This window comes from Gavialis gangeticus, unplaced genomic scaffold, assembly GCF_001723915.1.
Source record: "Gavialis gangeticus isolate Ggan-Ray unplaced genomic scaffold, GavGan_comp1, whole genome shotgun sequence".
Lineage (NCBI taxonomy): Eukaryota > Metazoa > Chordata > Crocodylia > Gavialidae > Gavialis > Gavialis gangeticus.
The window spans coordinates 42003346-42019776 of NW_017729004.1; the positions used below are offsets into that span (position 1 = coordinate 42003346).

The 16431-nt window shown below is 42.1% G+C and overlaps 1 protein-coding gene across 1 annotated transcript in view; it reads left to right on the forward strand.

Moving 5' to 3' along the window:
- PIP4K2A (phosphatidylinositol-5-phosphate 4-kinase type 2 alpha) overlaps positions 1-16431 on the forward strand; it is a 129015-nt gene that overhangs the window by 58312 nt on the left and 54272 nt on the right. The window contains exon 4 of the mRNA XM_019508303.1: positions 2949-3101. Within this exon, the coding sequence (XP_019363848.1) occupies positions 2949-3101 (153 nt within the window). The remainder of the gene's footprint in view (positions 1-2948; positions 3102-16431) is intronic.

The window sequence follows — 16431 nt, forward strand, 5'->3', positions numbered from 1 at the left end:
CTAGGTCCCTTCCAACCCTGAATCTATGAATCTATGAATGGAGGAATAGGCAGTGGTGGTGGCTGCAGTGCTGCAGTCCCCACGGTGGTGGCTCAAGGCTCCCAGCCGTGATGACAGCACCAACACCGAGTCTATTGGTCCAGCCAGGCTGCAGCCCCACACCCCACAGCAGCTGAGGGGGGCACGTCCCCCCATTCCCTCTCAACATGTCACCAGGGGCCATACCCAGACTACCTGTGTGCCATCAGGGCCCCCCTGGTGGTGCAGGGCTGGTTTGGATTCACCACAGCTTGGCCCCTGAAGGCCCGGACTAGCCCTGTACCATTTGGGGGGGGAGGGGGCAGGGCTTGATGGCACAGGAGCAGTTTGGGCATGTCAGAGTTTGGTACATGGGCCCGATCATGTGGGACCAAGCTCTGGTGAGTCTGGACCACACCTGCATCATTGGGGCAGCAGGCAAACTCCAAAACGCCCCACACAGTGGGAGACTGGGGCCTGGGGGTCCCCTCTGACAAGGCTGAGGGAGAAAGGGGCTATGGGTTGGGAATGAGGGGCACCTCCAGTTTGCTACCTCCTCCTCCTCCTGCCCTGCTCCTGCCCGAGCTAAGGCAGGGACCTGTCCTGGGGTGCTGTGATGCCTCTCTGCCACCTCAGTGCCATGGGGAGTTGCCCTCGGTCTGTCCCTAAGACTGGCTCTGCCTGCAGGGCTGGTGGTGGCAGGACAGGGGAGTGAGAGTCATGCTGGTGGAGCTGTGTAGCTTGGGAATGAGGGGGCACCAGCATAACAGGGCTGCTCGGTGCCAAAAGGCAGCAGGGGATACAGTTATAGCTGGACCTGTGTCCTGATAAGCAAATGTGGCAGTGGGAGCTCTGATTTTTCCATGATAAAAAAACAAAACAAAATTAAATACCAAAATATATAGGTATTTAGAAAAATGTGGATTTTGATGTTTTTAATCGGGGAATTTGGGGGTTTTTTTATCAGAGGATTTACAATTTTTAAACAAAGAAAACCTTTTCAATTGTCCTAATTGACCCTTTAATATTCTGTAAAATATATTTTCATTTATTACCTGAATTTTAAAATGAGGAAAGTGAAGATAGTAATTTTGGAAAATATATGAATACATATAAATATAATGATAGGGAAGGAGGGGAAGGGGAATGAGCAAAAACTGCATTTCAGATTTACTGGGCCACTACTTATTGAATAGTGGTATGATTTCCAGTCCAAGGCCCTTTTTTGCAGGGAAACTTATGCAATGCATGCATCTTTGCATGAATTCAAAGGCATGATCAGGACCTAAATAAACATTTGTGGAAATTGTAAGCATCCTTCCTTTTTAAAAGGAAAACCAACTAAATATGAAAATGTTTATAAATATTCCCTTAGGCACTTTGATTTAGTTTCCTACAACCTGAATTTGGAGGGTGAGAGAGCAGTGTGTCCCCCTCCTAAAATAATTGCTTTCAAGATTTATACAATGTGATCAGTAGGTAGAGATCCCACAACTAGAGCTCTGTAGAAAGAATACATTCAAAGAATTACAGTTATTGACAAGTACCCTGGTTTTATTTGCGGTTATAATCACTTTTTGAAAAAACATTCTTTTATCTGATGGTACCTATCTTATAACTGAACAAAGTGGTGCATCTGAAAATCAAAATGCATGATACGCTTGCTACTGCAATTTGTTTTGCCTCTTCTGTGTACTAGGACAAGATATTTGTTAAATTGAAAGCTCCCAAATGGGGTTAGCTCTAACACTGCGGAGTCTGGTATACAATTTTAATGTAATGTACTCGGAAGTGGCTTTTTTTTGTTGTTGTAGAAAACCACCAGTTGTAAGAAGTCACCATACATAATCGCATGCTTGACTCAAATGGCATTATATGCACATAATGCCATAGTCACTGTTGGTTCCCAAATTTGGGTGTTGTAAATCTACCCTAAAAAGTCAGAAGTGTTATAGTCTTTTAATTTATGCTAAAAAATCATGTGTCACTTACCTAGGTTCTTTTTGGTGATTTAAGCACTGTAGGAATGTCACTGTTCTTACTGCATGCTGGAACTTCAGTCTCATGATTACTCTTAAAAATTAAAGGTAATATTACAGGTATATAGTGGTAATGATACATGGCAGTTGTTCATGAAAGCTGTTTCCAACTAACAGTGTATTAAGTTTTATAAAACCGAATGATACAGTGTAGTCTTAATTTTAAAAACAACCCCTATCAGTACACTAATTTACTTCTTTCTCCTAAAATTCAAAGTTCTCCCTCCCCACTGGATTTTGAGGTTACAAACTTCAGTCTAAAAATACTAATGCCATAATACTTCATCTTCAGAGCTTTTTTTAAATAAATGTTAATCCGGGCTTCCCTCTGAAGTAGGTGGCTCTCCTCACTTACAGAAGGGGAGTTGAAAGAGTGTGCAAAACTGACTTGCCCAGTCCTGGGTATAAAGTCAGCGGTAGGACTGGGATTATGATTTGGGAATTATGACTTGGGTCTTCTGCCTATTGTGTACTTGATCATTCTAACAGTGTGACATGTCAAGCCTGCTGATCACATGATGCTGTTCACATGATTGATCCTGTATGCATAATTATTGTGGGTTAGTGTTAATTTTGTACTTTATCTTATTTTCTAATATTTGGAAGAAAATTGCTTCTGAAAAAGACTTAAGTGGTCAATAGAAGTTTGCTTCAAAAATAACTGAACATGGTGATCACTGAACATGATCACTACTAATGTATTCTCTTTGCCAAGGATTTTGTTCAGCAGATGCTGATTCAATCTAGAAAGTTGTTATTATTTTAGAAGATTTCAGCTGCATAAAAATGATTTGAAAGGGAATAGCAAATAAAATCAAATGTGTCATATGCCTTTTAATTACATTGTGCATTTGTTGGTCTAACAGTTTTGTGTTTTTCTTGAACTGACAGAATTCCTTGACAAGAAGTGCGCCACTTGCTAATGATTCTCAGGCACGTAGTGGTGCCCGCTTTCACACCTCATATGACAAAAGATATGTCATCAAAACGATAACAAGTGAAGATGTAGCAGAAATGCACAACATTCTCAAGAAATACCATCAGGTAATATGTTATTTTCAGAGATAGGGAATAATTAAATGTAATTTTGGGGAATTGAAATGAAATTGTGTGTGATAGAGGAAGTGAAAGTGTTCATAAATTTGTGTTCTCTTGGCTGCAGAGATTCTGGATTGTAAGTATAAAGTTAGTTCTGTCTAAAATGAAGATTTATAATGAATGATTTTGAGAACTGGGCCAATTCAGATTTTGTTCCTTTTCCTTTTGTGAATGAGACTTTTGTTTTGGTAACTAAATGTTGCTTGTGTACTTGAGTACTGATTTTCAAGTGATGAATGTTGTAGCTGTAGGTAAGATTGGGGGGCGGGGGGGAAGTGTATTAGTACATGTGTTTGCAGACAATACATGATAATGAAACCTCTGTTCTCACCGGAGAGAATTTCAGTTAACCATGCTGTTCACACATGGGAAATCTGAAAAGGAAGCAATGAGGGGTTCCTGGATGTGTGCTGATACAAATCATTATACCATGCCAGCAAGTGTTTTTCTGTACACAGCATGCTTATCAGAAAAAAATATTCTAGAAATATTTAGATCGGTGTGATGGCTCTACACCTCTTGGAACAAGCTGTCCACTGCACAGAATTTCAGACAAACTGTAACTACATCTAAATATGTCTAAAGCAGTATCTTGTCTTTTTATCCTTTCTCCCAGTGTTTTCCTCCCCCACTAACTCATACAGGCATACCTCGTTTTATTGCGCTTCGCTTTATTGCGCTTCTCAGATACTGTGTTTTTTTACAAATTGAAGGTTTGTGGCAACCCTGCGTCAAGCAAGTCTGTCGGCGCCATTTTTCCAACAAATGATGGTTAGCATTTTTTAGTAATAAAGTATTTTTTAATTAAGGTATGTACATTGTTTTTTAGACATAATGCTATTGCACACTTAATAGACTACAGTATAGTGTAAACATAACTTTTATATGCACTGGGAAACCAAAAAATTCGTGTGACTCGCTTTTTTGCGATATTCGCTTTATTGTGGTGGTCTGGAACCGAACCCGCAATATCTCCAAGGTATACCTGTACTAGCTTTCAGCGTCATGGAAAGAGCATAGCAGTTTCACCCAGCTTGCAGCATTGCCAACTCTTGTGACTTTTTCATCAGTCTTTCAGTGTTTGGTTTTTCTTAAAATCTTAGTTCTACAAGTGATCATATTGCTCAAATCTCATCTACCATTTAAAAAAAAAAGCAAGTATTAAGCCTTTTGTGATTATGGCAGATTTAAATTAAGTTAAATTTGTGCCTTAGTCAAAACTGAAACATTTCATGTAAATGGCTTGATTTCAGTGACAGTATTACAGAACCATCCCTGTCAGGTCACCTGCCTGTCAGGTTTATTAACAGGAAGGCAAGTGTCTGGAAGCCCCATCTTCCAGACTGGAGCTCCTCAGCAGTCCTGTCTCTCAGGGCTACCAGGGTTTGTAACTCCAGGACAGCCAACCAAGTAGAAAGCCTTGGAGCTGGACCACAGGGCTTCTAGGGTCCATAGCACAAGGAGAGCCAGTCAAGGAGATTGACTAGAGATTGGGTCTCATTCCTCTTAGAAAATTTTGAAATGTTGGGTTTTCATACATCGGGATTCCTGCTGGTTGCATGGAGAGGCCAGGAAGAATTTTTCCCCTTCTTGTGAAAACCATTATGTACTTCTGGATATTTTTAAATTTTCTTTTGAGGCATAAGACACTGGCCATCACTGGGGGTAGGACATTGGCTGGGACACTGGTCAAGAAACTCTCAGGTGCCTGGCTCATGCATCTTGCCTCCTTGCTCAAGCTGATCATCAGATTTCAAGGCAGGAAGGTTTCCCCTCTCTAGTCAGACTGATAATGACAGCTGAGGTTATTTTTCTTTCTTTTACAAAACTGGGCATTATCCCTTCCTAGGCCCAACTGAACATACTTTTCTGAACAGATTTCCCTGCTCTTGCAGTAGTCAGAGAATTGGTGGCTTTTGTGTCATACTCCCCTTGTGAAACACCAGGTTTTTCATTGCAGAGATGCACAAGAAGGACTGGAGCTGATGCTCTTGTGGACCTTTTTAGATAAATGGTTCCCTGCAAACACTGGGGACTGGATTTGAAGGGCTTGGAGGTCTCTTGCTGTCCTGTGTTACTTTAAATGCATTGAAAATTAAAAATTCATGAGCAGATCTGCAGCTTGGGTAGATGTCAGGAAGCTGGAGGAGGGCAGGGAGGCTAGCTTTGCCAAAATAGCTCAGTGACAGTGTTGCTGAAATATGGGGGGAAATGCTGACAGTAGCTGCTCTACTCACAGCAGCATTCACGTCAGGTCTTTCTCAGGGGATTGCCTTCATATTTTTTATTTGTCCTCTGATTGTCTTAGTGCTTCAGCTTTTAACAAAAATATCAATGGCCTCCACATGGTGAGGACAGGGTATATGAATAGAAAGAGTGAGCATAGGACACTGGAAGAAATACAGGATCATCGGGACAGAACAGGGCAAAGGTTGGTGCTGAGCAAGAGTGCCACGTGATCTTCCTGTTTTTTCATTCCTAATTTTTCTTAAATCTTTTGCAAAGTCTTTCAGTGATGCTGCTTTATAGCTGACCCTTCAAGTTCCAGATTCTTAGCCTCATTTCTTCTTTGTAGGTGTGCGGTCTGTGAATACACAAAGGCACATGTACCAGGCTGTGCACTCTGAGTCTGACATACCTCCAGTAGCATAGCATAAATCTGTGCACATATGCAGTATAGGATTGCAGAGTTAGGGTAGAGTTGGTTATTTTATTCTGCCTGACTTCCAGTATCTGCTCTGACCATCTGACTGATACTGCCACCAGATCAGATCGAGGAAGGGCATTTTCCTGTTTCGTCAGTGTCCACAATAATGACATATTCTAAGTTTGAAGGTATTTTGTGGCAGTCACTTCATTGGTATTGTTTACTTGCCCATTGGTCCTTCTGTGAAACTCAGAATAAAGGCAATGAGCCATAGTGCTGTGTGCATGTAACATAGGGAGAAAACAAAGGAAGAGAATTTGGAGCTCTGCTCTGCCCTGTCTTCTCACTGCTGGGAATGGAGGCAAGGAACAAAACCTCTTTCAAAAGAAAGAAAGATTGAGAAAGGCTCTGCTATGCAGAAGCTGAAGAAAATGGGGAAAAGAAAAGAATGGTTCTGCTTCCTTCGGTAGTCAGTAGGGTATGCGAGAGGGTGAAGAAGAGATGAGGTTTTCCTTGGGGTCAAAACAGACGTCACCTTTGTGCCACCATAATTGTTATGGCAGCACAAAAGCCAAGCAAACAGATGTTCATACCCCTTGTCACACCAAAGTGCCCCAAATTTCTGTCTGCAACAATATTTGTGGCTGTGACAAAGGTGGTAATAGTTTCTGCCACTTCACTGCAGCAGTTACCTGTTTGCTTAATGGCATGAGAGCACAGGCAGCCCAGAGCTGCCCACACTCTCCAGCCACCCTGGGTGGGTACTCCTGGGGCTTGCGGGGTCCAATCTTATGTACCCTGAGAATTCCCATGCAGGATCAGGCCACTCAAGCCCCAGGAGCGCCTGCCCAGATTTCCCCACTTAGAAACATGTCCCATGCAGTCTCTGAAGTGTGTGTCTCAGTAAGTGGGAAACCCTAGCTTTCCTCACATTCCCTGAGTTGCATCTCCATAAGAGGGGAAAGTTGGGGTTCTGCCCTTAGATATCCAACTCAGATTCAGTTGGGCAAATATCTAAGCATGGAAACCCAGTATGTCTCTTAGTGGGAAATAATCTCCCATTGCTGTACAGGAGCAGGCCCCTGTCCAGTGCAGGTGGGAGAAGCAGTCCAATCAAATGGATTATCTGTGGGAGATTACATCCTGCCACAGCTGAGTTGCTTTATTTGGTGTTGATTGTTTATACACTTAGCTTTCCATGCCTGGGACAGGGAAGAGAACAGACTCCTGCTCGGTCCAAACAGCCTTATTACATATGTATGTCAAAGCTATGTGGAAGCTGAGGCCCTATGGGACCTTTCCAAGTATGAGGAAGTGCTGCTTACTAGGGCACTTCACTTGATCTCTTTGAGATCTTTCATCTTGCATTAAGTTGTTTAAGTAGTAATTCTGTTTTGCAGCTGATATTTTTTTTTTCAGGCCCTGCCTCTTGCTCATTCACGTCATCATCTTACTGGTCTTTATTCTCTTTCAATCAAATTAATTTGATTTACATCTAAATTGCTGATGGCTCTTTCTAATATTCTGATGCTAGAGGATTCAGAATAGCTGGACACTTTAAATATGGTTTCCAGTTAAAATATGCAGACTTGACATCCCTCAAATATAACATGGGCAAATTAATAGGACTGTACAAATATCTTGGTATTTAACATCAGAAATCTTCTTTCAGGCTTAGTTTTCATGTCGTTGAAACTATTTGGTTTGTATATTACTTCAGTATTACCTTGATATATTATCCTCTGTCTCACTGCTTTCTTCCCATATAAATACAGTGCATGATAACAATTCATCTTTACCAGTATTGAAATGCATTTAGGAAACTTCTGCAGTATAATCCTTACTCCAAGTTTGGCATTTTAGCAACTAAGTTTATTTGCATAATTTGGAGAGCTATACTTAAGAATGCTTTCAAACTAAGCCATAGTTTTTTATAATAAAGGCACATGATTATAAATCAGTGCAAAAAACTTTCGATTTTACTCAGTTTTTTGATTGGGTAATGGTTATCATGCTATCTAAGTCTGACAGCTGGCATATCCAAATTATCCAGCTATCTTAGTTCTGTGATTTTTGAACTAGTTAAAAAAATCTAGCTTTCAAAACAATTCAGAATATTGGTCAGCTCCATTCAAGGGTTAGATTGAAGAATGTATCTAAATATTTAAATCTTTGGTTGTCTTTAGTGCTTTGATAAAACATCAAGTTCTAAGTTAATGTAAGAGCTTATAACAGTAGTAATTAAATGCCTGCATCTAACTGCAGGCAGTTTACACCAACTAAAAAAGAATTAGACATTGGCATAAGAATGAAGAGCATGTGCTTATTTACTCCTGTATGTTTTGTAACTTGATTCAGGTGTTTAGATACAGTGTTGAAAACCTAGGTATAAAACTCTTGCTATTGTGAGTCTTATCTGATTTTAGGTTACCCTCATACACTGAAGAACTGAGAGGCAAAGCCATTTTAATTTATGGTAATTTTATGGAGTGAATGTTCTTAGATGTTTCTGATCTGCTGGTAAAAACAAAGTGGTGTGAGTGCTGAAAAAAAGTTAAATCCAAATTAAAATTGTATTGGAATTGTTATATTAGTGTTCATACAGCATTCAAAATCCTACAAGCAAAGTCCAGACCAGACCAGTCTATTAGGCACCTGGTCCTAGGAAGTTGACTCAAAGAAATGGGTCCAGGGCAAAAGCTGGGGGAAATGGGGCACCTCCATGGGGTGATTCAGAGCCTGAAAATGCCTGAAGATAAGCAGTAAGACACCCTAAGCTTGGTTTTAAAATGTACGCTTTTTTTTCTGGAGCTAGGCACTTGAATCAGAGCTGAACAGTAGGTACCCTGATCCACTTGGAAGCCAGGCTGTCTAGTTTTATTTCAGAGGGAGGTATCTGTCTGGTGGAAGTGGTACCAACTCCACCTTCTGTGTAATAGCCTTTTGGCTAAAGTACTCAGTCCCCCAGGTCTCTTATTTACCAGCAATGATGGACCCTCTGTCACCTGAGAGGATTCAAACCCAAGCATGTGCCCTAACCACTGGGTTATAGAATAGCCTGAGTTGAGGCTACTAGGGCTATGCAAAACCACCGTTTCACTTTGACTTCTGTTCGACATCTCGACGGAACAGTGTTTTGTTTTGAGTTTCGTTTCATTTTGAAAGCACTGTTCCATTTTGTTTCGTTGAAGCTGTTTCGCTGTTTCAGTGCTGTTTTGACATTTTGCCCATAGGCTATAATAGGTAAGCACAAAACAGCCTATAACTTTGTCATTTCTGGCCTGACTGAAATGAAACTTCCAGAGATGGTAGCCCCTTCGGAGGCCATGAAGCCTGCCAAGTTTTAAGGAGATAGGTGCAGAGGTTTCTGGGAAACTGAACCTCAAGTTGTTGACAAGCAGGAGCTGGGGAGCAGGAGCAGCCTTCTGTCATCCAGCAGGCAGATCGGGGGCCCGCACCCCCCGGAGGAGTCTGGCACAGCCCCTGAAGCCCTCCTGGGGCTCTGGGAAAGCCCCCAATCTACCTGCTGGATGACAGGAGGCTGCTGCTGTCCCAGTCAGCAGCAGCAGCCTCCTGTCATCCGGCAGGCAGATCGAGGGCCCGACTCCTACCACCGGGCTCGGCTCCCAGCCCCATGGAACTCAGCTGAGTGCCAGGAAGCTGAGCTCCAGCAGAGCTTCATGGGGCTGGCACAGCTGACCATAGCGCAGCCCGGCAGCGGGAGGAGGGTAGAGCTGGCGCTGCGCTCCGATCAGCTCTGCCAGCCCCACAGAGTGCAGCCTGGAGGTAGGGAGAGCCAGGGCCTCCCACCACCCGGTTGCTTCAAAATGCAAAACGTTTTGAGTGCCTTCATTTCGTTTTGAAGTCTCTGAATAGGAAAAGGCAGGCAAGGTTCTTTGGGTAAATGTGATATCTTTTATTAGACCAACTAAATAGTTGGAAAAAGGTTCTTTGCAAGCTTTCAGGCACAAACACCCTTCTTCAGGCAGTGCGAGTGCTGATATGAGTTCTCCAAGGTAGAAAAGAAGCTAAAAGTGTGACAAGAAGTCTGTGAAAATGCAAATAAGTGGAAGTTTGGAAGACAAAGGGTTAGGAAAACACATTCTGCTAGGTAGGTGGGTCAGTACTTGAGAAACAATCGAAGTTGTTAGCCCCATATAGCAGTCTTGATGGCTCTTAGATTAACATTTTAACGAGGTGTTAGTCAATGTTCCTTCTAAAGCGTAATGATCTGTGAGCGCACCCCTTCAGTCCTGCCTCCCCCTTTTAGCATGGCGCAGTCCACCTGTAAGTGTCCCAAAGTAAGTGTCCAGGTGGGAGCAGGCAGGGTTTGGCCACCACCCTTCTCCATGCTAACTGCTGCCCAGAGCAGTGCAGTGGAGTGCTGTGGCCCAGCCATGGGCTGGACACAATCGATACAACTGAAAGGGAGGCACTGGGGCTGGCGTGGGACACTTACCAAAGGTAAGCTCCTCACTCCTCATGCAGGGCAGCCCCCATCCCTGCCTCGCCTCGCCTCGCCTCGCCTCAGGGAGCAGCTGCTGCCTGCCCTGCATGAGGAGTGAGGAGCTTACCTTCGGTAAGTGTCCCACGCCAACCCTGGTGCCTCCACCACACTCCGCGCCCAGTTTCTCTCCAGGCAGGTGCACAGCCTTGAAAACTTTGTGCGCAGCAAGATTTTTACTTGTGCGCAGCCGTGCACATGCGCGGCTTACAGGAAACACTCGTGTTAGTTACCTTCGCTATGCTGGCAGTGTTTTGACATGCAGTTGGTAAAGAACCTGCTGGGCTGGCAGGGGAGAAATAAACCCCCTCCCTGCCCTCTTTGTCGTGCCAGGGCTGGCATCTGGCCACGCCCCTGCCCCTGCTCCAGCTAAAGACCAGAGAAGCAGGGCCAGCCCTGCTCGCTAGAGCAGGCAGCATGGCCCTGATCAGGACTTAAAGGCACGCTGGGATGCTGGGGAACTGTGATTTAACTTGAACTAGGAAGGGGTTTGAACAGAAGTCTCATAAACTGGTTTGATCCAAATCAGTTAAATCTGGTTCTACATTCAACCAGGTTTATCTTAAATTAGTTTTGGCCATTTTGAAACTGGTTTATGTGCACTGAACGTATGTTTTGTTACAGGTTTAAACCAATTTCTGATCACTTAAACCAGTTATGTGCAACTTCTGTCCCTACCCCACATGTTGTATACTGAGATTGTAAACTTGTAGCAAGGACCATCTTTGTTCTGAATTTTACCAAACAGTGGAGTCCTGGTCTATGGTTTAGACCCCCAAGTCCTATCATAATCCAGACAATAAAAACTAACAAATAAAGATCATGCTGTTTTCCAAGGCAGTTGCTTGTAACAGCTTTTACATATGCCCATTAAACTTCATATATTATGAAATATTTTCTTTTGTCTTGCTTTTTTTAAAATCCGCAGTTGTGTTGAACCAATTACAATACTGGTGAAGCAGTCCTAATTATTCAACTGATATTTTAAACTGAACATTTTTTATTGAGACGTGAAATCATTGGATCCCATTCAGTAGGTCATACACATTGTGTGAGGGCAGATATGAAAATATTATAAGAACAACTACTACAGATGCTTGTAGCTAATTTCCAAAGCTAACTAGCATAGCCATTTAAAATCATGCAAATCAGTAAAACCTGGGCCTGCTACTAACCAGGGGCCACTTCGTCCTTGTTCTCTGTAGTGCCTCTGTAATTCCATTGATTTTTAAAGGGCCCTGCCATAGAGAAAGGAGGAGTGTGTAAAGGTGACAGAATCAGACCCTATATAGTTGCAAAAAAATCAGGGTTTTGTTTTAATATTTAATAAAAGAAACTTCTCAAAATTATCTGGTCCTTTACTACACTGAGAAGGAGGCTATTATAAATGCAAAAGCATGATAACCCCCCCCCCCACATTGTTAAACTGACCATGCCCCTTTAAGACGATTTTTTTTAGAGTCCACTGCTTGTTATTGTAACATTTCAGATCATTAACACTGAACAAGCCAGGAAAAAAGCTGTTATTGGGGTGTGAATGTGCATGTTAACATCTCTGGTATAGCTCTCATTCTGAAAGGTCTTGCAGCCCTTTTCAGACCCTAGGCCCAATTCATGGGAACACTAAGGATTGGATTTTCCTTTACACTTAAGTAGACAAAAATGCTATTTATGCTTACAGGGTTTTGGAATAACAAAGACGTAGGCTCTAAAGCACGTGAATAACTTCTGCTCTCACAAATTGTCATTGAAATCAGCGAGACTACAGAGGTGCCTAATCATGTGCAGCATCATGTTTTCCCATTCCATGGCAAGGTGACAGGCGGATGACAGCCAGCTAGTACACTGCATATGTGTCATTTAATCTTTGCTGTTTGTGTGCCTTAAGCATTTCATGCAGCTTTGAAAGTAAAAGGGAATTTGACCATTCTATTCCATTTCACTGTTCTCATCATTTGCAGAATGAGTTGATGCTTGGGTTGCAAAAGCTTCAGGAGAATCATTCTCTCATTAAAATAAAAAGGCCAAGTGGTATTCGTGTATGTAAACAGAAGCACCTTATATCAATTCCTCTGATTCTTGTGACAAAATACAAAAAGTTCTGGTTAATTTGCCACTCCAAGAGGTGTCCAAATAACATTATATTATTCACTAGTGACCAGAACCTTCAAGTAGGGCCGAGAGTGCACTGGTAGAAAATCACACCAGCGGCAAATTAAACTGTAGTGGTAAATTATCTTATAGGCAAGCTGACCAGAGTTTATTGTAGCTGAGGCCTACTGGAGTTTAAATTGTGTTACCTCCTTTTTACTTTTCCCTTGGTTTCTGCATTTGTTTGAGTAGGTTTCTGAAAGATTGTTTTAGCTCCCCCCCCCCAACTTTTATTTAAAAGATTAAGGAAAAATATTTCTGCTAAAATTAGGCTTTGACTTAAACTTTGATCTTAAATTTCAGGCATCCTTTTTCGTGTCTCTCTTTCTTCAGATCAGGGGTGTCAAACACAGCCCATGGAGTCCAGTGATCCATCCCATTGTTCTTGGACAGCATGTGGTGTGTGGAGCCAGTGCATGTGTTGCATGCAGCATCAGTGCTGGATTATCCCTGTATGCTGGCTCCAGTTCACACAGATGGATTGAGACTGGCCCTGGAGCCAGTGTGCAAGGCTGGTCTGGCGTGGGCACCTCTTGCAGCCCACAGCCTGGATCCCTTGTGCTGCTGCATGCAGCACCTGTGCCCCCAACTCCAGCCTTCACACCACAAGCAGCAAAAGTCTTAGAGTGATGTCAATATGCTGCATGCAGGGGGCTAAAATGTGGCACACATTGCGTGTGACTTTGTGCCAGTCCAGCCCTTCAGGCTGGCTCCAGTGCCTGGTCTTGATCCAGCACACAGACCATCATAGCAGCTGTCATCCAGTCCACAGAGCCAGATTTTGACATCCCTGTTTTAGATGATCAGATCATTTCGCAGCATACATTTGGCAAATCCATATATAATAAGTTTTCTAACTTGACTAAGATGTGTCTGACAAACTTTTGGAAGTGCAGTTATACTTGATAGAGCAGCTTCACATTATCTGTAGAAGCATTTCTACAATAGTAAAACATAGAGAGTTTCCGTAAGCATAGTTCATAATCCCCTGACACCTGGTTCTGATGAATCACGAGCCACACTGGGTTATTCTTGAATGACAGAGGAAAAAAAGCCAGATCTTATGACAACTACCGACTATCCTTTGAAAAGACACAGCACAAGCTTCAATGTAATTTATCATTATTCTATAATTCTGCAAATGGGCAATGGGATTTAGTAGTGTGAGAAGGCTGTTGAAGGTGCGCTACTGGGCAGTTAAGAATGCAAGATTTTGTGGTCAAAAAAGAACAAGAAGGGAGCCTGAATGGCCCACTGAGGGATAACCGGGGTGCTCATTCCAGCTGCTGGAGTTATTTGTCTCTAATCAGTGACCCTCTAATATTAAATGCATAGAACTTAAACAAGCCAGGAAGCCAGAACCCAAGTTTTCTGTGACTGAAACCTGAGCAAGAGCCATATAAAATTTCTAATGGGCAGATATTCTAAGGTTATGCGACCACAAGGCACAAAATTACTCTGAATTATAGCCTCCTTTCTGGTATGAGCTTGCTACCCCTACTGACTACATATTCTCTTGCTTTCCCCAATAATTGTACATAGAACTGGTACCTGCTGTACTGCCTGCTGTTTCTATGGCAACAGACCACCTATATTGAGTAGCATTATTATAGTGCAGTGGAGAGGGAGGGAGAATGCCTAGTCAGCACCAGCACAGGGGAGAGCGAGGTGGGAAACTGGAGGTAGGTAGGTGAAGGAAATAAAGAAGCAAAATAAAAATGGAGACAAGGACAATGTAGAAAGCAGAAGCAGGAAAAAGCAAAGAAAGAAGTGAGAAGAGATATGTAAAGTAAGAGAGATGGTCCAGCAAACCATGGCAAGAACACACAGGCTACACAGTTCAGGAGGGGGGACAGTGAAACAGTGCTAGAGGTACAAGAGAGGATTCAAGCTAAACTAACAAAAAAAAAAGGTGGAAGGAGGCATTTTCTAGTGACAGCGAAAGGAACTTCAGCTGGAGAAAATCTAGTGGAATCAGAATTTTAACCTTCTGGGATGTCATTTTATCTGTTGTTCCACAAAATATTTTGAGGAGGAAAAGCCCTTAGACATGCTTTTATAAATCATAAAAGAGCTGGAAAGAGCACAATTATTTACCACTGCAATTACATTTCTTAAGACCCATTCACAGCTTAACTACTAGAGTCCTACTGTAAAAAGAAGGAAGCCAGGAACTGCTGCTATTCCTAATGGAAAAAGAGGCAGAAAAAGGAGTATTTTGAGCCAAGGCGTACCCTAAAGCTGTGTTTATTTATACAACATAAAGAAAGATTTCAGATAACAAATAAACATTTCCTACTCCTTTTACCTTCTAAGATGTGTTCAAGAACCAATTATATGGACTCTATCTAAAACTATATTCTAATGCACAGCTGGCTAAATGGCCCGTAGCTGGTGATATATTGTTTCATTAGATGTAGTACAGTCTTTCTGCTGTGCATAAAAATCTATGGAAAATAATTGTCTAATGCAATATGAAAAAAATGAATAATAGAAATATAAGAAATTTGATTTTGTGCTCCTACAAATAAAGGCATGGAATTTGTAGCTAAGTAGTTAGCTAAGCAGTATAAATACTTAGCCAGGTTACTTGATGGAATTGTTTTTAGTATTTTCTTTAAAAAATAACCTTTCTTATTAAAAGAGTGAAGCTTTTTTCTTTCACTGAAATTAAACAGTCCTGCTAAGCTTGTACTGGCTTATTTTCTAGGCTCACTTTTACTGCAGCTGTCAATGGGGAAACTTCAGGAAAGCATTTCTAAAAAGCAACATGAGGTGACAAAATTGCTTCTTTATTTATATTAAGATGGACAAATTGAAAATTTGCCAAGCACAGTCACCAGTGAGTCCTGCTGGGCTCCGACCCAAACAGATGACTCATTTTGTCTCCTCTGAGATGCAGATATGAGGGACTGATAGTTTCACAGGTAGGAAGTTCCAGATCAACTTCATAGATTATGAAAGCAAGTGGCATTCCTTCCTTTTTCCTTTGAGTCTCCCCATCAAGATAATTAATGCTAAAATGGAAAACTTGGGGTTACTTTAGTATTATTGTGCTAAGTGGCAATGTTACAAGTGTCCACAAGCAGCAGCAAGTAGGGAAAAAAAGGTGCTCTCCCTTAAGAAGAAAGCCTCTTAATACTCTGAAGTGGCCTTGCCACTTCGTCTTTAGTCAACTGGACGTCAGTTCTTGCAATTTTCCTAGTGTCCGTTGACCTATACTAGATGGAGGTGAGACGACAAAGAATTCTTCTGGTAGAGTCATATTAAAATGAAGTAGCTAGACTTAGCCCTACAGCCAGTTTTAGTCCTCGATATAAATAAAGCGTGAGAGTAATTTCATTCAGAAGCTGTTCCCCTTGTGAATCTCATGAAACAAAACTGTTTGCATCCTGCTACATGTGATGTGATTTCCAGGGAGTGGGCCATACTTGTTTTAAAATTCCAGTGAATACTTTGCCAGTAGGCAGAGATAACACCATTGTTGTTTTATAAACAGTGATGCTGAGTCACAGACAGTTAACTGCAGATTTAGTATCAGAGCTTGGTTTTCAAACTATGGCCCAACTACCATGAGAAATAGGAAGGTCCAGCGGCAAGTGTGCTGGCCTAGGAATTGAGATATTTAGATCTCATTCTTTCTGACTTCATATCTGTAAAATGATGACAGTAACCATATTTTCTTTCTGAAGTTATAGGGACTTTGAAAATATAAATAGATCACATTCCTTTTAAACCAGACTTGTCCAACATGTGGCCCTCCAAGCCTTTTTCTGAGACCCAAGGTGCTGCGACGGGAAACGAAAGTAAACACTGTATTTTATTTGGGGGGCGTGATGTGATACCGCTTCCTGTGAGGTCTTTGAATATGACTCACCAGCCCACTGGGTGATAAAAAGTTCATGATCTGGCCCCACATTCAAAAAGGTTGGACCACCCCGGTTTTAAACAATGGAATGGTCTGAAATTCTACA